General features: G+C 43.3%; 1 protein-coding gene across 3 annotated transcripts in view; it reads right to left on the bottom strand.

The window, feature by feature from the left end:
* The window catches only part of TPP2 (tripeptidyl peptidase 2), a 69,351-nt gene extending 63,983 nt beyond the window's left edge, over positions 1-5,368 (bottom strand). For 2 of the 3 annotated variants that reach the window (XM_082602177.1, XM_082602179.1), the window contains exon 1: positions 5,121-5,368. In XM_082602177.1, coding sequence (XP_082458303.1) covers positions 5,121-5,285 — 165 coding nt within the window. In that variant the 5' untranslated portion in view covers positions 5,286-5,368. The remainder of the gene's footprint in view (positions 1-5,120) is intronic. The other variant, XM_082602178.1, reaches the window with a different exon arrangement.
* Positions 5,369-21,333: the final 15,965 nt, after the last annotated feature.

The raw sequence follows: 21,333 nt of genomic DNA, 5'->3' as shown, positions 1-21,333 counted from the left end.
ACTAAGACCATAAGCAAATAATCTATTTTAAAATGTATTCCAAATAAGCACATAATTTGAAAGCTACACCACAGCACTAAGAACACAAACCATTTGTCTTCACTTTCTCGTTCAATGACCAAACAACTTCGGTGACTTGAGATTGAGAATCACAAGAGATCACTAACAAGTCAGACACGGATCCCTCTCATTAGAAACCTCATTATGAGTGTGAGCAAAGGAAGAAAGCCTACCGGGATTTAGTGGCTTATTTACCATCTACAACTGCCACAAGCTTTACTCACTAGGATCTCTCTCTCTCTCTCTCATTAAAAATTCTCATACATGCAGTTACTCCTTCCTTCAACCATTAGGTAAAGGGAACCACTCCACTGGAAATAAGAAGATACAAGAGGGAGTTTAGGGTTAGGAAGGACAGGTTTTAAAAAGGCAAATCAGCTGAGAATTTTGCAGAGGCGCTCTGGGAGGAGGACAGGAAACTGAACTGCTAACACTGGAACTCTATCCCTCATCTTTGAGGATGGGGAGGGGTAACATGGGCCTGAAGGCACAGTTACTATGAGGAGAGCTAAGGTGATAAGCCCTGGGAACGGGGGAGGGAGACTGAGAGATGCTTACTGGGCGCCACTGGCCGAACAGAACAGAAATGGCCCAAAGGTTCTCCCCAAACATCAAGAATCTAAGTAACTTTGGGTCTCCACTGAAACAGTTACAGTGAAGTTGGTGAGGGTTTGTAGAGGATTGGAACAAAAGGGGGAAGGTTCGCAAATTATCCTGCACAAACCAAAGTGAACGTATAAGCATCCATTTGAAATTTCAGGGGAGATACTGAAAATACTCCTTTAAGCAAAGAATGGTATGTCATAAACAAACACTATTAAATGACTGTTATTCTAAGAACATAATGATGAATGAATAAGACAAGCTTTGCTTTCAGAAAGCTTACAATCCAGTTGGGAGGACAAATGAGAAAAGAGAACAGGACTTCCTTGGTGGCGCAGTGGTTTAGAATCCACCTGCCAAAGCAGGCAACACAGGTTCGAGCCCTGGTCCAGGAAGATCCCACATGCTGTGGAGCAACTAAGCCCGTACGCCACAACTACTGAGCCCAAGTGCTGCAACTACTGAAGCCCACGTACCTAGAGCCCGTGCTCCACAACAAGAGAAGCCACTGCAATGAGAAGCCCACGCACCACAACCAAGAGTAGCCCCCGCTCGCCACAACTAAAGAAAGCCCACGTGCAGCAACGAAGACCCAACGCAGCCAAATAAATAAATAAATTTATTTTTAAAAAAAAAGAGAACAGCAATATAGGACGATAAATAATAATGATAAGGACAGTGTCTAGGAAAGCATGTAAGAACACAAAAGCCAGCTTGGGGGAATCAGGAAAGGCTAACTGAAAGCGAGGTAATAAAACTTAAATTAATGGACAGCACCCACTATTAGTAAACAAGTACATGCCTATGATAACTTCCTTACTGCACTCCATTATATTTCAGTGAATGTAAAATTAGGAAGACTTTTACAGGACTACTTCCTCCTTCCCAAACTATTTTTTCCCCATGAGGAAACTGTGGACATTATCACATATATACATTTTTTTTCCATTCAACACAAATTGTTACAAGCACATTTCATACAAAATGAATTTGGATATATGCTTGCAAGGAATTTTAACTGAACCAGGAAAAAGGTATATAAGCCAATATACTAAAGTGAAACATTTTAGGGAATTCCCTGGCGGTCCAGTGGTTAGGACTCCGTGCTTTCACTGCTGAGGGCCTGAGTGCGGCCAAAAAAAAAAAAAAAAAAAAAAATTTAAGTGCTATAGGATATGAAAAAATTGCTATGAGAGCAAACTAAATAATATCACCAGGGACTGGGCCTTACTCCTCTTTGAACCCCCAGGTCCTACCACAGCGGTTGGCACATACATACACATAAATACACAGTGGGGGGCTGAATTAATAGCATTAGATAACCCCAAAGGTAACAGGTGAAGGCCCAGCTGGTCTTGAGGGATTAAGTAGGCATTTACAGGTGATTGTAGAAGGCCTGCAGGCAGATTAAACCCCATGTGCAAAGGCGTGTGTTGGGGAAAGACCTGGAACATCTGGGTGAGAGGAAAGCCGTGAAATGCTGTTGGTGGAAGCACAGGCAGGGTGCTTCAATGGTGGCGTGGAGCGGCATGTGGACAGAAGAAGTGGTGGGATGAGAACCGAGGCTACGCAGAGAGCTGGAGCTGAATGGCACAGAGCCGCGCAAAGTTCAAACCTGGGGGTTTCAACACAGACAACTGGCATGCCCAAATAGTTCTGTTTTATACTAAGCAAAGGTGTGATGGGTTGTTTTTTGTTTTTGGTTTTTAAGGAAAGTAACTCTGGCCATGTGAAGGGTGACCAATGGCAGCCAGGAGACCCGCTGGCTACCGTGGGTTTATTTCTAGGTCCAGTCCAAGCCCCGTCTCTTGTCCGCGAAGCCTGATTGCTCCAGCTCTCACTGGTCCCCTGTTCAACCTCTGTTAACAGTTCTCTGCAGGACTACATCATCTCTTAACGCAGAATGTTAGGGACCTGGCAGGTGCCGGAATATTTGCTGAGGAAAGGACTTAATCATTTATTTAATTACTCCTCCTCTCATGCTGGCCACCCTCTACATTTAACGCAGCCTACACGCTATCACAAGAGAACTGGGCCCAAGGCCGTCACCGAAGAATAGGACTAGAATGGGACTCCCCACTGTGTTCCTGAAAACTCTCCCTGGCACGCCCAGTCCCCTACTCAGACACCATCTGCCTTTCCAAATGTCCAGTTCAACCTCCTCTTCCTACTTCACTCTTTCTTTCCATTTTATTTCTATCCACCTTCTTATCTTAATGATGTATACACAGATCTACAAAATACACTTGTTAAAGGTAAAGGGGGGAAAATAGCCTTACAAATTCACTCATGTTTGCAAGCCACCTTAGTGAACTTCTTTCAGATGGCCATGTTTAGGTCAATCTCTCAGAGTTCAAGTTGTTAGAAGATAAGAGTTATGTTTTCATTTTACTTCAAACATGTTGTTGCTCAAACATTTATTATTACATGCACATAACATCTAATGCGTATTTATCCTTCAGAGAGATGGTGATTCAAGATCCGGCATAAACTCCCTCTACTAAATAGTCTTGCTTAAAAAAATCAGTGTTTAACACTTTTCACCAGCACTTTAAGAAGTCACATGTAATTAATCGCCTCAATTTTCAGAGCAACACTGTGGGATGAGAATTACTGCTACTTTATAGAGAGAGTAATGGAACTATTTGATAAGCAGGTCCGGGAAATTCTACAAAAGCATTTTTACTGAGACACGACTCCTCCAAACTCTTCTGATCCCCTTATTATCCGGACAAAAGAGCCAGTGACCACTTACTCCAGCTGCTCTCCTCCCACTTATCCCTATAAAAAGTAAACACGGGCTTCCCTGGTGGCGCAGTGGTTGAGAGTCCGCCTGCCGATGCAGGGGACACGGGTTCGTGCCCCGGTCCGGGAGGATCCCACATGCAGCGGAGCGGCTGGGCCCGTGAGCCATGGCCGCTGAGCCTGCGCGTCCGGAGCCTGTGCTCCGCAACGGGAGAGGCCACAACAGTGAGAGGCCCGCGTACCGCAAAAAAAAAAACAAAAAAAAAACGTAAACACACACCACACCAGAATGGAAACCATTACTGCCCTATAACGAAGCCTCAATGAGGTGATAGCTGTCACTGCTGTACATCTTCGGAGTTCTTAAGAAAACTGGACCACCAGAGCTACCAGGAGGGAACGCATCACCTGCTCCTCTTCTGATGCACCAGAGCTGCCCAGCAGGGCCACCATGAGGTGTGCTGCTGAAGAATGAACAGGAGGGAGCAACACTTCCAGACGAATTCTCTACAGAGTCGGCCAGACTGGGAACCGGACTGGTTCCCTTTTCCCCCGGCATTACATCCTACCTTCCAAAATGCTACCTCAGTTATACGAGAGCACAATGAGGGATGCAGAGGAGGGAGAGGCATGGGGGAGGAGGAGAATTATTAGACTTCGGGGTTTTAAGAAATACAGGAGAAAGGTTGATACAAGGAAGAGATCAGCGTACAGGAGGATTAGCCAGGTTAGACATTTGGGAGATGAGTCTTGAACAACTGTGAAATTCTGTTTATTGCTGGGTTCCGGTGTTAGGCTCAGGTTAGTAAATTTATAAACGTCAAACTTTGAAGACTTCCATGAGAATGCTTTCAACAGAGAAACACATTTTAAAAAATTACCTTTCGGCATGATACCTTGATCTAACGATTTCAAAGGTGGCTAGGGCAAAACAAAATAACTTTAAAAAATCATGAAGTATGTTGTCTTACATTTTGAGGCTGAAAAAAAAATATGGAAGCATAATTTAAATGCAGTCTTAAGAGTTCGCCAAAAACAAAGTTGGGTTCTTCTTTATATCAAAGACTAAGCCATGCGTTTCACTGACCCTAACAAGTACACTGCGGAAGAGGATTAAAAATAGAATACATAAAAGTACCAGAGGAAACAATTCCGGAAGTTGACCGAGTTATCTTCTTGAAAGCCGGCTTTCGTGTTTCAAGATAAACTATTCCTCCCCAAACCAAACCTCCCGAACGACAGCAATAAAAATGAAGTTCTGATAGGTCATTTGCCCCTTCCCTGTTTCCTTCCCACCCCCCGCTCCCATGAATAACAAAACAGTAAAATCCTCGTTTGCAAATAACAGGCACCGGCCGGTGGTGCCCGAGACACGAGGCACCCGCGGAAGAAGGCGGTGTGCTGGGCAGGAGCCCGAGGGCCCGGGCCTGGAGGCGCCTGGGTAGGAAGGGGCTTCCTGGGCGACCGACGGCCCTGGGCGCCCCGACCAACAGCTTTTGTCTGGGCCGGGATCAGGGCCCAGCCGGGGCGCCCGGCCGCCGGCCCCTCGCCCCCCGCCCCCCGCCGGGCCCTCCGCCTCCTCCCGGCGGCTCCCCCTCGGCCGCAGAGCGGGCTTCGGCCTGCGAGGCTCCGACGCCGCGTACCCTCCGCGTTCCCGGCCCGGTGGCCGGCGGCCCGCGCCCCCGCGCCCGGGCCCTCGGCGGCTGCCGCACCTGCATGCCCGGAGCCCCGGGGTCGACCCCCGTGTCCAGGACGGCGATGAGCACCCCCCGACCGTCATACTCCGGGTAGCGGCAGAGGAAGGACGCGGCCCCAGTCTCTTTCTTCGGGAGGAGGCCGTGGAAAGGGAAGGGCTCCTCGTTCGCTGCGGTGGCCATGGACGCAAGCTCGAGGGCGAAGATGAGGCAAACTGCCAGGCTGCGCGCGGACGAGCGACGCGAGGACACCCAGGCGGCCGCGGGCCTGGGCGGGGGCGAGGGGCGGGGCCAGCCGCCGGCCAATCCAGGCCCGCCAGGGAGAGGCGGCCAATCACACGCTGCTACGTAAACCAACGGTGCCGCTCTCTGGAGCTGAGCCCGAGTGTTGCCCGGGCCGCAGAGAAGGAGGCGGAGTCGGAGGCGTTGTTGGAGGCTTCAGTTCTCAAACCTGGGGTCTTAAAGAGACTCGAGTTTGGGGTTTTTAGGGGACGGCCGGCTCCCATGCAAAGGGTCCGCGTGTCCCGGGCCGAAAAACTCCTCCGGGAACGGGAAAGGAAATGGGCTGCCAGTCTGTTGTAGCAGGTACCTCCCGCTGGCAAGCGATGTTTTCCGAACTTGTGCTTGTGGACTAAACTTTTCGGTCAGCTGCTGCAGGATCCCCGGTTGCCCCGAGGAAAGGGAGCCAGCTCACGCTCGCTAAACCCCTAAGAGTGTCGGATTTTGGCGAAATGCCGGTACAAGAATTTTTGTGAGGGAGTTCTTTGATTCAGTGGTGTAGGGATTGTGTTTCCCTTTCTCGAGTGTGTCCCTTTGATGGGGGGACGGGGGGGGGCGTATAGGGTGGGGATGGGCCAGAGCTGCCATCAACAGGAAGTGGGTTGGAGGCCGTTCAGTCGGCCTCGTAGCCAGTAACAAATACCAGCCTGAAGTGGGCCCCTCCTATCCTCATTGCTCACCCTGGGCTTCCGGGATTTCTGAAAAACATTCTTTTTTTTTTTTTTTTTTTTTTTCACTCTCTCTTTAAATTGATGTTCCTGGTTGGTCCTGAAGGTTCTCCACTCAATTATGGAGCCAAAATTTGCAGTTTTTCAGATTAACAGTGGCGGCTATCAATTGCTCCGTGCTGCACTAGTGGCCCTTAATGATCTTTCTGTCTGTATTCTTGCCAGGGTAATCTTAGTGTTTTGTGTGGGTGTGCCAGCGACCCCTTTGGCAATCTGGCGGGGCTTATGGACACCTCAGAACAATTTTAAATTCATAAAATTTAATATATAGAATTACTCCGGAAATTATGTTGAAATAGTTATCAAAATATGAAAACCAACTTTATTATATAGCAAGTTTTATACATATAGTTATATGTACGCTTCTTCGCATGAAATAACAGGAGCTAGCGCTAAATCTAATAAGCTCCTATAATTTCAAAATAGTAAAGAGCATAAATAGTATTTTGACACACCTGTAACGTACTGTGATAAACATTTTTATTGGTGAAACAGTAACAAACAGTAACTGCTGATACCACTCTGGTTATTACCTACATCTATAATTGAAGGAAATATTTAATTAAAAGGTTAGTGGAAGTAAGGATTATTTTTTTTTTCCTACTCAAGTTTTTGAACCCCTCAGGTTCTATCATGGAGTCCAGGTTAAGAATGCTTGGTGTAAAGGGAAATCCTATGTACACCAGTTTCCAATCCATAGGATTGGGAGATTCTCCACTAAATCTCAAAAATCACTGTAATGGCTGTGCAATTTCTTTGAATTGTTTACTTGTCCATTTCTTCTATTCCATAAATCTTAGAGAAGCACGTTCTCTTTAGTGGAGAGGAAATGGAGAATAGTTAATGTTTTCTTTCCTACTCCCAACTGTGTTTATGTTACCTCTAGAAAAGGGCTTAAAATTAATGGTAAAGAAAAGACACACTCAGAAGATATTCAAATAGAACATGTAGTGACAGAATGGAATAGCTTCCAGTTTCAAAGGAACCAGTAGTTCAGTTGCTTCATTTTACAGATGAGGAGCAAAGGTAGACAGGTTTACTGACTGCCACGGGTTATGAAATGGAGTTAGTGAAAAAGCTGGATTTCTGTTCTCATAGTCTGCCCCCAGTATTTTCTACCACACCTGTTGTGCTCTCTGACCAGAGTGTCACCCAGTGAATGGATGGTGAATGAACTGTTCATTGTGAAACCAAAGTGGCAGACTTTTTATTAGACTCCTATAACAATGTTCTTTAAAAAAAATTTTTTTTTCTTATGGCTCCCATAAAAATGTTTTAGAAAAATTACGTACCCTCTTGTATAGTTTTAATATAACTTTTGAAATTTGTCATCATACGTTCAAGAAATTATAAAGGATGTGATATCTGGCATTTTATAAATATTGACATTTTTTAATGAAACTTCTACATCATTCATTTAAATATAGCCAGTTGAATGTTATTCTTTGATATCTGCCATTTTCTTTATATACCTGCACATATTCCATTTAAAATCAGATATTTGACATCACTATTTCTTCTTGAAATTTTATTAACGTTCTACACAGAATTTTATCCTAATGTAATTTACATTTATGATGGAAAGTCCTATTGATCATTTATTATTATCTGCAACAAAAATATGTATGTTAATATTTAATTTAAAATTTTTTCCTGGGATCAAAGTGTTAAAATTTTCCTTTTGGACTATCTTTCAATTACTGGAAAGTTGATCAAAAGGACATAAATAAATCTTAAGCTTTGATAAATATTTGATTAAGATAAAAATTACAGAACAAAAAGAAAATTTTTATTGAAAATGCAGTTCTTAAAAAGATGCATGAGATGCATGTTTCGGGGCTTTGATGAAAGGTTTTACTGACAGTTTTTCAAGTCGTCCCTTTATTTGATGCCCAAGAAGCTACTTCACCTGAAGGTGATGCACGATAGTAAGATGCCTTTTTTTCCTAGGAAGCTGGAGACCCAGCTGTGAAACAGGTGCGAAGGGGAGGCGGTGTGTCCTCCCATCACAGGCACGTCTTCAAGCAGATAAGTTTGGAAAAGAGTAGATAGGACATGTAAGTAAGCCTCTGGAAACTGATCATATTGAAATTATCCATGACTTTAAACCAGTTTGAAGACCACTGTTTTATAAAACCCCTGAAATCACTTTAACTCAATAAGAAGTCATTTACTCTTTGTCTTCAAGCCACAGTATTCTCCACATTCTGCGTTTACACCTCCTCCTCTCTGGATTTAATGACATTGCCAGCTAAGGGAACCCTCTCAATGCCAAGTCCGTTTGCGCAACTGGACAAACAGTTTGACAGTTCATTGGCTTTAAGAAGAAAACAATTAAGATATAGATAAATACAACTAGGGCTTAGGAATGGGGAGGAGGAGGAAGGGGATGTCAGGACACAACAGGGTCAGCGGACCGGGGCATCCTATGTGGGGTAAAGTAATAGGCTGGACGCACGCACCCTCCCACACAGCATTGTTCGGAGCGGGAAGGGCAGAGCAGGGTGTTCCCGAGGGCCACCTCCCTTCCCCATCACCTGCCGGGTGGGAGGCTGCGCGCCAGTGCAGAGGTGCGGGCAAAGGCATCGCTTCCCATGAGTCACTTTCTTTGTAGCTATTGCGGCACCGTATCATTTAGAGAATATTCTTTAATCAAGTATCCGAAACTGCGCAGAGATTGTGAAAGCGTCATCGTGTCCCAGATGCTGGGCGTAGAAATCCTGCGCAGCGTTGCAGCGAGGCCACTCCTCCCGTGGCGGCTCCCAGGCGGTGATGGAGGGAAGTAGGAACGCTAGGGCCGGGCCGTTCCTGGGAGGTGAGGAACTTCTGTGACAGCAGATTTGGGCTGGCGGACTCCCCTCCGGCTTTGCCAAGCCTCCCCTAGGCTGCGTGGCACCCAGCCTTTGCTTTTCTCTTCTTTTCTCAGGGTCTAACTTGCCTCGCGGCCTGATGGCCCTCCCAGCCTTTGGTGGACCCTTGACTATTTTACCTTACACAGGCATTTCCCCCGATAGAATCCTTGCTCCTTTAAGCCAGTCTTGGCACTTGCTTCTCGGAGGACCGGGACTAAACTAGCTCACACCAAACTGAGATTCAGGTGCTTCAAACTTCACCGCTGCTGCCCCCTGGAGGCCAAGGCCGTTATTACCATTCCTATCGAATATGCCTGCTTCCTAGACATTCTCCAGTGCAAAGCCAGATGGAAAAAGGTATTTGGCAAAGCTTAAATCACTTGCCTGCGTTTAGCTGTAAAGGAGGCTGGGAGATTAACTTCTGACTTCTTGCATGGGTAGTCAGGACTGATAATGTGGGAAATTCTATAAACATAGAAAGGCCTTTCAAAAGATGCCTCTTAATTCAAAAGATTTGTTAATTATACCGAATAGCCACTTTGCCAACATATATATATCTATAACATGTCCATTTAGCCTTAAGACTTACATGATTCTAAATACTTTATTATTTATTTTAAAAAAAGTTTTAGAAGATGTTGGGGTAGGAGTTTATTTATTTATTTATTTTCGCTGTGTTGGGTCTTTGTTTCTGTGCGAGGGCTTTCCCTAGTTGCGGCAAGCGGGGGCCACTCTCCATCGCGGTGCGCGGGCCTCTTACTATCGCGGCCTCTCTTCTTGCGGAGCACAGGCTCCAGATGCGCAGGCGCAGTAGTTGTGGCTCACGGGCCTAGTTGCTCCGCAGCATGTGGGATCCTCCCAGACGAGGGCTCGAACCCGTGTCCCCTGCATTAGCAGGCAGATTCTCAACCACTGCGCCACCAGGGAAGCCCTAAATACTTTAGATTATGCTTGCTATCCTCTCACTTTCTATTCTTTCTACCTGCAAACTAAATTAAGCATTATAACGCAGTTCCAGGTCCTTGAACCTTCAATAATAAAATGATAAACTAGGCAATTTGGACCAAGACTCCTGCTGAGAGTAATCAGAAAAACTGGACAACACATGAGAAAGTATACTTATCGGCAAAAGAGGGCTAACAGCGTGGTGAAGAATTTCTGGAGCGGAGGTAAACTCAGAAACTTGAGCCTAACGTTTAGGACAGCCTTGCCTTTCAGGGCAAAGGGAAGTGGGGAGAAAATCCTGAAAATTTAGAAAAGTGAAGGCCAGTGCTCACTTCAGCAGCACACAAACTACAATTGGAATGATACAGAGAAGATTAGCACAGCCCCTGTGCAAGGATGACACACAAATTCGTGAAGTGTTCCATATTTTTGACCTAAATGGGAAGGAAATCCAAAAAAGAGGGGACATATGTATACATATAGCTGATTCACTTTGCTGTACAGCAGAAACTAACACAACTTTGTAAAGCAACTATACGCCAATAAAAAAGTAAAAATAAAAATGTGAAGGCCATGAGCCAGTGAGGTGGGCCTTGTCAGATGGCCATTCATGTCTAACCAGTGCAAAAGTTGGTATTGGCAGGTGGATGAGAGCTGGCCTTAGAAATCCGGAGATCTGAGCTTTAGTCCTATCCCTCTCTTGGTTTCTCATTTTTAGACAAGGCAGTGAACCTCTCTGGACCTCAGTTTCCTTGTTTGCATGGGAAAGAGTTAATGGAACTTCTTTGGTAGCTACGGGGGGTAGGGGAGGCATTTGAATCAATTTCAAAACAGTATGTTTTATGGTCAGTTAATATAAAAAAAGTTTCAAAATATCCCCCAGGGCAGAGAAAGGTCATGTGCGCTTAGCATACTAAGGCTAGGGTTGTCAGTTCACGAGAAATAGAGTCAATGTTATATAAACCGGAGAAGTGTGAATTTTTCACATAGCAAAGATAGGTGCCTCCTAAGCCACAGTAGAAGTCTCTCACTGCTTTCCTCTCGTCTGTGGGACCAGAGCTGCCCTTTCTCCCTTCCTGACAGCTCTGACCAGCTGTCCTTAGGAGCAGAAGCCATCCCTTCCTTCTACAGGATCCATAGAAAGTGGGCAGAATAGCAAATCCACTGGCTTCCAGAGGACATTGGAGCTGGTAGACTTACAGACACATGAAAAACGTGGTGGACGGGGCTTGATTCTTTGTGTAGGTCGGGATGGTGTGTCCTGGGATAAGCATGGGGAGGGCTTAGGCAGAGAGGCTGCCCTCCACGCAAAGCACAAGCAGATGAGGAGCTCAGCCGTGGGTGGCCACAGGCGCAAGTCCATGCCCCTCTGCAGCCTTCCCCAGCTGTGTTCACCGCCATCTTTAGTAAAACACCGATTGTCGAACACCTGACTGTCAGTCCAGGCTATGCCGTGGCAGCATGAAAGCCCACATTTCAGTGGTATAAAGACAGTTTCCAGCCGTGCTCCGTCTCCACTCCACCTCCACGGCGGGCTCTGCTCCAAGTTCCACCCAGTCTTGGAGTCAGGCTGGAAGAGCTGGCAGTCTCTGGAATGTTCCTGGTCTCCACAGCAGGAAAATGAGAACATGGGGAAATGTGCACTTGATCTTAAAGCTTCCGTCACTCTGCTCACACTCCACTGGCTATGGCAAATCCCAGGGTTGTGGCCACGTTCAAGGGGGCAGAGAAACGCAGTTCTATCGTGGGCCCAAGGGAACAACTGGGATATTTGAATTGTCCTAATTACTACCAGAACCTCATTGATGTTCAAGACGTTTTCACTGTAGTGAACGATTGGTTATGTGATACCCAAAACAGAAGTGCTTCTCTGCCCCAAGGTCAGTAACCCGTATGAACTGCCAGGCAGACGGTGAGGACATCTGTTCCTGGATGGCCACCTAGGGGGAGGCACAGGACGGCAAATACTCCAGGTCGTCCCAGGGGAGCTAGAAATACATCTTAGGGTTCGGAAATAGAACATTCAGTTAGGGAGTTTGGGATTGACATGTACACACAGCTATATTTAAAATGGATAACCAACAAGGACCTACTGTATAGCACAGGGAATTCTGCTCAATACTCTGTAATAATCCAAATGGGAAAAGAATTTGAAAAAGAATAGATATATATATATGTATAACTGAATCACTTTGCCGTACACCTGAAACTAACACAACGTTGTTAGTCAACGATGCTCCGATATAAAATAAAAAGTTAAAAAAAAAAGCAATAGAAGGGGTAGATTATGACTGCTAAGCTCGGATGGTTCTATCCTTCCAACTACGTACCACCTAGCACAGGAGTGCTCGGTAAATAGTTAAGCTACACCAGGTCCTCCTTGGGTAAAGAATTGTTCTGAAATAGCCAATTGCTTCTTACATGGCTTCTAATACAGAATAAGTTCTCAACCTTGGTGTATTAGCCTAATTTAATCTTCAAGTTTGCACACTATTTGGTTATTACTGATTGCATTGTCTCTCGGGCTCTATTTTTTTTTTTTTTTGGTTCTGATAAGTGAGAAAAGAAAATAATAGAAAAATAGAGTAACCTTACGGTTTCTACTACCATGGATAAATAGGAATGCCCAAGAAACATCTCAACTTGAAGAGTGTAAAATTCTCTAGACTTCTTTGTATTTGTGTATCTTTGCAGAAATGTTGCGTGCATAAAAAGAATATATGTGTATGTATGTGTACATATACTATATGACTCTGTATACGTATGTATGTATGCATACATAAATGTACAAATGTGTGTGAAAAAATATATGATTCCTCTCTCCTTTTTTATATAAATGGTAACATACTGCACTGTCCTGTACTTTGGTTTTTTTTTTTCATTTTACACTATTTCCTGATGAATATTAGTACAGAGAATTATTTCTCTTTCTTCTTAATAGCTTCATACTATTCCTTTGCTTGTGTCATCATTTATTTAACATGTGAGTTAGTTTTATTTTTTATTTTTTATTTTTGGCTGCTTTGGGTCCTTGTTGCTGTGTGCGGGCTTTCTCTAGTTGTGGCGAGCAGGGGCTACGCTTCATTGCAGCGCGTGGGCTTCTTCTCATTGCAGTGGCTTCTCTTGTTGCAGCTCACGGGCTGTAGAGCACAGGCTCAGTAGTTGTGGCACACAAGCTTAGTTGCTTCACGGCATGTGGGATCTTCCTGGACCAGGGCTCGAACTCATGTCCCTTGCATTGGCAGGCAGATTCTTAACCACTGCACCACCAGGGAAGTCCCAAGTAAGTTAGTTTTTAAATCTCTTGTTTTTTAAATTGGAAATGGGTACTTCCTTGCCAGTACAATTGTTTCTAAAATGTAAACGTTTCAGGCCATAAAAATCTTCAGGGGAGGTGGGATGAATTGGGAGATTGGGATTGACATATATACTACTATGTATAAAATAGATAACTAATGAGAACCTGCTGTATAGCACAGGGAACTCTACTCAGTGTTCTGTGGTGACCTAAATGGGAAGGAAATCCAGAAAGGAGGGGATATATGTATACGTATAGCTGATTCACTCTGCTGTACAGTGGAAACTAACACAACATTGTAAAGCGACTATACTCCGATAAAAAATTTTTTTAAATCTTCAGTTCCTTTAGTTCTGACAAAGTCAAATTTCCATGCATAGCTATAGACGTCTCACTCCTATCCTTGGAGGACTTCAGCCCCCAGTCCCTGCTAAGTGGGCAGGAAGGATATACCCCACCTCCTTTCTGGCCATAGGTGATGGGACCAGGAGTGGTTCTTGTCCTGAGGCAGATGAAAGAAGCCCATGGGCATGTAGTGTGCGGTGGAGCGTTTGAGTGAGGTTCTTGAAAGCTGGATCCTTGGGGCCCGCTGCTGGGGGGCTGAGAGCTCTCTTTAATCCAGAACTGCTCTGTTCTCAGACAAGCCCCGGTGCACCGAGCTGCTGCTTTTGGTTTGATTCGTGGTCCCTCCCTATCCTTATATTAAATATTCTTATTTGATATGCTTTGGAATTTTCCTTAATCAAAAGAGCTTTACCTAGAACAGAGCATACAGTGCTTCTTTTGTTTCACCCATTCCTGATGTGTATTAGTTAGCAAACACATACCCCCACTGAATTCCGTGACAGTAAATCACACTTGTATGGACAGACATGAATTAAATTGTGCGATGCAGGAATTGTCCCCAGGTAGTTCCTGCCCTCTGTGGTTTCACCGTAGGAAGCATCTCAGCGCTGTGGGTCTCTCCACGACATGGGCACAGGCCGGGATCTGCCCAGCCACTGTAGCTGTTTTTACTTGCAGTACCTGCGTGGGATTTCCTAAGTCCCATCCACCTGCCTGAACTTGGAGTGCCAGAAAAACATGTTAGGCTTTGGATTCCAGTGAAAGCCTAATCCTGGTGATGATCCTGAGTATCCTGACTTGATGGAGAGAGAGGCAGAGAATGTGCGAGTAAGAGCACTTAGAATTTAAGGGATCTTGTCTCTGGGACTGGGGCTGTCACTAATTCACTTCACGATCTTTAACAAAGCCTCAGTGTCCTCAACTACAAATCCGAGGGTTTCGTCAGAGTTAAATGAGAAAAGGTACCTTCCGCAGTGACAATAAGTAATTGCTATTATTATATCGTGGCTGGGATGCAGCAGCGATTCAATGCACTGAGGCTGGTCATATCATTTGGCATCCCACTATCTAAAGTTAAGACTTCCATAGAGCAGGCAAATTGATTTTTTTTTAAAGGATTATTCAGTTTGCAAGAAATGGTTTTTAAAAATCAACTTAGGCATGTAGTACAGAGACCTTATAAGCCTGTTTCCTTGAGGTAAATAGATCAAACAATTTACTCCATCAGTGGTGAAACATAACATGGGCAGATATGATTTTACTGTTTCTAGAACTTAATGGGTTTTTTAAACTGTAATAAATACATCTCCAATTTCGTAGAACTATTTTTTTTCCCCTTAACAAAAGAATGACACCTGGAGGACAGCTTATAAATATCACTTTGTGTGTGAGGGTGGGGTGGGGGGAGGGTAAGAGCACTTAACATGAGATCTACCCTCTTCACAAACTTACAAGTACCAGTACCTTATTGTTAACTATATCTGCTGCTGTACAGCAGATGTCTGGAACTCACCTTGTATAACTGTAACTTTATACCCCTTGAACAACAACGCCTCACATCCTCCCCTCCCCCATCCTGGGAACCACCGTTCTCTTGTCTACTTCTATACCTTTGACATTTAAATGCCTCCTATAAGAGAACTCAGGCACTGTTGGTCCTGAGGGATGTACTTCACTTAGCATCCCTTCCAGTTCCATCCCTGTTGTTGAAAATGGTAATTCCCTTCCTTTTTTAAAGGCTGAATAATATTCTATTGTATGTATGTACTACCTTTTCTTTATCCATTCATCTGTTGATGGACATTTGGATGTTTCCATGTCCTGGCTATTATGAATAATGCTGCAGTGAACATGGGGGTGCAGATATCTCTTAAGATCCTGATTTTGATTCTTCCAGTATATATCCAGAAGTGGGACTGCTGGAGCATTTGGTAGTTCTATTTTTAATTTTTGAGTGAGCTTCTTACTGTTTTCCATAGCAGCTGCATCGTCAAACATTCCCATCAAGAGTGTACAAGGGCTTCTATTTCCCCACGACCTTGCCAACACTTACCATGTGTTTTCTTATAGTAGCCATCCTCACAGGTGTGAGGTGATACCTCATTGCACCTTTGATTATAATTAAAAGCTCTGTAATTCCGCTGCTCTGAAATAGAGACCAACAGCCAAAATTAGACTTTTCCTGTGGATTAGAATGTCATGTACAAACTTTTCATTTACCATTATATTGTTCTCATTTTCAGAGTTTAAAAACTTATTTTATAAACATGATTTGTATATAGTTCAATGGATATACCAAAATTTCTTGAAACATTCCCAATTTCTGAACATTTAAATAGTTTCTAAGTAATTAAATGGTTGTAATATTTACAACTGAAAACTGGCTATAGAAGAAAGTAAACTGCAAATCTACACATTGTAGGAAAGTATGCTGCTGTGGCCGCAAGCTTAAAATACGATTATAATTCCATTATAATTATTCTTAACAGGAGTAAAAATTTCTCAATTCTTTTATTCACATAAACTTTCATTCAATATCTGTGTGCGTGTGTGTGTGTTTGTGTAAATCCTGGAAAATATTCTTTATCAAAAGCAATTCATTTAGGTTTTTTCACTCAGCATTGGCTTTGTAATAGTGCCACCTGCTGGTTGGAATTTGCCTTTACAAGCTGGTGTGTTGTCCAGAGGATCCCATGGGGCTCGGTAAATTGTGATTTTGTTTCAGTGAGTGAACTGTGGTAAATCAATCTCAGCAGACTACAACCCTAAAGATGCTGGTCTGCTAGGTGCTAGAGGACAAAAAGCATAGGGAATGCAGGAAACATAGAGAGAACTAAGAAGTTATGCCAAGCACATAAACAAACAAACCATGTAAACGTGCAATGCTTCTTTGCTTGTAATTGACTCATTCTCTTTTAGAAAGATACAGTGGAACTGTATATGTCGCAGAAAATGTCAAATGAAATATGTGGGTGTACGTGGGTCAGGAGCTGTCCACGGTGGGGCTTTGGGCTACAAGGGCTTCTGCTTATCTTTCATTTAAGCCTTTGAATGTAGCCATTTGAATTCATCTAAAGTGATAGACCCTAAGCCCCACCCCCTCACCTTTTTCCCTTTAAAGTATGAAGTTAAAATTTGAGACAACTGCCTTAGGCATACCCAGATTTTCACAAAAGCTGTTCCCTCTTTTATTTTGGTAAAAATAATGCATTACAGCAATTTGTATTCAACACAACTATTCAGAGTCAGTAGTAAAGATGCTAAATTTCCTGCTAAATTAGGGTCCAGGATACAGAGAGTTCCCCAGTTCCACTGTTCACTTTCTCACTCAGGGAAGCTTGTAGGTGCGAGTGAGCATCTCCGTTATAGGAAAAAAATCATGAATTCCCTCCCGTGTATAAAGCTCAAGGACTAGCCACTTGGATCCAGTCTCAAGATAAGAAAACCCGCACCTTTCAAACGGCCCCTGAATAGCACAAAAGGGGCACTTTATAAGTAGCAAGAATTAACTTGAGACAAACCACATGCATGATCAGGACAACTTATGTTGAGACTCTCAGGCTGAGAATCTCCCACCTATATGTCCCAAATTGAATGACTATGGGTGCACTATTTATTCTCATTTATTCAACCTTTCAGAATGTGCTTAAAGCAAATCCTTCTTACAACCAAGCCCACTAACATCTTACTAAATGAATATCCAGATGCATGAAATTCTTGTCATACAGTGATACTTTTTAAAGATTCTTTTTTTGATGTGGACCATTTTTAAAGTCTTTATTGAATTTGTTACAATATTGCTTCTGTTTTATGTTTTTGTTTTTTGGCCATGAGGCATGTATGCTCTTAGCTCCCCTACCAGGGATTGAACCCGCAGCTCCTGCATTGGAAGGCGAAGTCTTAACTACTGGACAGCCAGGGAAGTCCCCATACAGTGATACTTTTAAGCAAAAGTCATATACTCCTAATTCTCAGTCATGGGAAATAATACAGGGGTCTTTTCTAAGATAAAAATGGACACCTAAAAAGGTTAACTGGCTTTTTTTTTTTTTTTTTTTTTTTTTGGTTTCTAAAGTTGCCAAACTTCTCAATACAAAATAAAGCGGACAAAGTGCCTGTTGATCACTTTTGCAGCCAACAACCCAAAACTGAGTCTTGAATTGATATGTGACTATTGAGAAATTGATCTGATGTTTTCCTTTTATTCCCTCTCTAAATCTGATGGCAAGCAAAGCCCTTAAATCTCACAGATGTATTTATATATTCACTTGTAAAACCTATTCTTGTTATCTGGACCATCAATCACCACAACTAAAAATCGACCTGACAGACCAGATATGGTGACTCATAAATATTGATGTCCCTCAAGGAGCTAGGAGCTGAGCAGTGTTCCCAGCAAGGGAGAGCCTGTGGACGTCTCTGGTTCACCAGTTATATGTGGGCGTGTGAGCTCATTAGTCAGCCGTATTCTTCAACTCCTACACTAAAGTATTTCCAAGTTTGTAGGCATGTTCTCCAGTTAAGATTGATCAATCTTTATTGCTCTCAATTTATAGCTTCCCAGATGCTCAAGTTAGCCAAGACATTTTTATTTAAGAAAAATGAGTTGATAATAGTAAATATATCATATGTTTAATAATATTGATTATAATAGATTATAGTTAATAATACCATATTACACACTTGAAAGTTGCTGAGAGAGAACATTTTAAGTGTTCTCACCACCAAAACGAAACAGTAATTATGTGACATGATAAAGATGTTAGCCAAAGCTAAGGTAGTAATCATTTTGCAAGAGTTAAGTGTCTCAAATCAACACGTTGTACACCTTAAAGTTACACAATGTTATATGTCAATTAAAAGAAAGGAAAGCAAGTTTCTTATTTACCCTCCTTTAACTGTTTTCAATGAACTGACTTCACGTAGCTATTAAAAGTGAATTAATAGAGAGACTTAAGTCTCTGGAAAGCATCACCAGAGTAGATGATATACAGCATAGCATCATCTACTAAGAGTGAGGGGAAAGTGAGGGGTAATAGATTTAGGCTTTTGACCTCAATATGGCCTCTCTGACCTTTTGAAAACCCATAAACTCTACGTTTTGAAACAGAGAACTACAATTTTATTCATTCAGTTAGATAAATCATTTCTACAGGAGCAGAGATTTGGTGCTAAGCCCTAGTTTACTGTAAAACAAAGAGCTATATTTAATATAATTGCACTTCTGCTTCAAGTAAAATCACTCTATAAATTTTATCCTAAACAGGGATTTAGGATTTGAGGTAGTCCCTTGGCTTCCATGTGACTCTGACTTGTTGTTAGAAATGCTCCATGTGACTAACGTGGAATCCTTTCCTGTAACTGAAAATCTGGTTTCCCTGTCTTGCATTGTTATCCTCAAATATTGCCTCTGCCAATATTTTCTTCAGGATTTCTCATGAATATTTATATGATCCAGAATTTACTGGTAAAGTGAACCATCCCATCTATGGCTCTTTGCTGAGTCCTCCCGGGACACCCTCACCCCCCCCCCCCAAGACATCATGGATTCTGTTGGTTGGTTTCTATCTCCACCTCTGGCTGTTATGTCCTGGTCTCCAGCTCTGGCTGTAGCAAAGCCAGCTTGTCTTCCGCCCACTCCCTCCAATCCTGTCTCCAGCAGGTCTCTTTTAGCATCCTTTCTCTGTTATCAGCCAAAGACAGCAGCAGAAGAATGTCAATTTTGCTATCTATGCCTGCACTCTAATTCCACTTCACAGCCAGCCATGGGGTTTGCCTTCATTTAATTTCTATATTAACCTGTTTACAATTTCCTCAAAAGTCACTACTCACATTGTATTTATTCTGCCAGTCAACAGATACTTCACAGATTTGGCATTGAAAAGCCCCCTGGCAATGCAATTCAAATAAAATGTTCAGTTTAGAAAGGGCTTTCAATACACCATCTCAACAGACTCAGTGGTTGAGTATCATGGAATAGAGGCAGCCATGCCTCTACAGTAACCGTTCCCTACTATGAAGCTGCTCATATCTTTAGACTGAAAAATATATATGCCATGTGTATAATGATTCCCTCGCACGACTGTCAAAGAAAAAGGAATGGGTAATATTTCTGGTGAAATTAGCTCCAAGCCTCAATGGGAGTGAAGACTGGAGGAGATACTTTCTTCTGAGGCAGCAAATAGGCTGGAAAAGTGTTATTTGCATGGACTTTATTCCTTTTGAAAATAAGACACTCCGACGCTTGTAAAGCAGGTATATAGGTGAGAGTTAGGGGCTGAGAGATGGGGGAGAAGTCGTGAAAGCAGGAGATAGAGCAACTCTCTTTTCATTTTAGTATTTCACAAGTTTGGTGATGGGGGTGACTGACCTAGATGGGAGGCCAGCCATCATGAGAACGCTGCAGTGTGGTACCCACACGCCCGAGCAGAGGGGAGGCGCTCAGTGTCAGGAACAGCTGGATGAACCATGCTAGAACCGCAGAAGGATGACCCTGCAGTGAAATTTGCATGTTGCGCTTTGGCACGTGCTCCTTTGTATACTGCCATCCACAGTTCCTACGTCTTTTCCGTCTTCTCCTGCCCTTCATCACTGAGGGACTGCCCTCCCTCTCCCCCGAATTTGACATCTCAGTGAATTCCCCAGGATGTACAACCTCCCTGGTTGAGGACTGAGGAAGGCACCCAACCTGGGGTGGTGGTGCCAGACTCTTCCTGGCTGCTAGGCAAAGCCAGGCACTGCGTTAAGAGCTGGGTGACTTGCAAGAAGTCTTTGATATAATAGCCTCTTAGGTTTTCTGAGCAAAGTGTCTTGCACACAATAGGTGCTTCATAAATATTTAGGATGAATGGTTTCTAGGACTGGCATTATGGATGCCATCTTTGCAGCCCACCATTCTGGCTGGAGAAATGGAGATTTTGAGAAAACAAGCCAGCCCTGTATTTCTAAGTATGAATCTCCCTCAGGAAACAATCTAATATCGTAACTTCCCTACCAGAATGCAGTTTCCCATTGCTTATGATGAATTCTGTTGAGCGTACGTACGCGACGACTGCTCAGACGATTCCCTGTGCCACCCCCTCAAATGGGAAGGTGTCTGTTTGGATTCAGCTGGGAAAGCATGCTAAAAATGTCTTCACTTTGACATTAAATCAGTTTATTGGAACATGTACACTCCAAAACTAGACGCTTCTTACTTCTCTTTTTTAGTAACGTATTTCACATTTACAATCTATTTCTGGAGGATCCAGGGACTTTAAATACAAAGGTGAGGATGTGTTTTTGCTAGCTAAAAATAGTCATTGTTTTAATTGAAATGTGAAATGGTCAGAGAGGAGAGTGTTTTACCTAAACATCTGAAAAAATTTACCACTGAGATAGAAATCATGAGGACACATGGACACATTAGTTTAGCAGAAAAATCACCTTCTACCGTAAGCCAAAAATAGGCTAACAAATTTGAACCCAAAAGGAGGATTTTCATAGCTCATTTTTGACAATAAGCTGAAAATTTACTTCTAAACAATGGAAGGTAAATCCAAGCTCTTCATGTATTCATAAAGTAACTAATTCACTCATTTAGTTAGCATATGTAACCCTGTTGTGATAAGGGAACATTGACAGGTCACGTTTTGATTCTTTAGTGATAGATGAGAATTTACTCCGAATTAGTGTCTGCAGTAGCAATGCTGGAGTTTCGTCCTAGATGAGGGCTATTCTATGTGCCCATGAGCTGGTAACTGGTGACACCATAGGTGTAAATGGTGGCTAAAATAATTGTGTCG

Source organism: Mesoplodon mirus, assembly GCF_964341445.2.
Source record: "Mesoplodon mirus genome assembly, chromosome: 17".
Taxonomy (NCBI): Eukaryota; Metazoa; Chordata; class Mammalia; order Artiodactyla; family Ziphiidae; genus Mesoplodon; species Mesoplodon mirus.
Note: the sequence above shows the minus strand (reverse complement) of the source record. Positions and strands in the feature narration are given on the sequence as shown.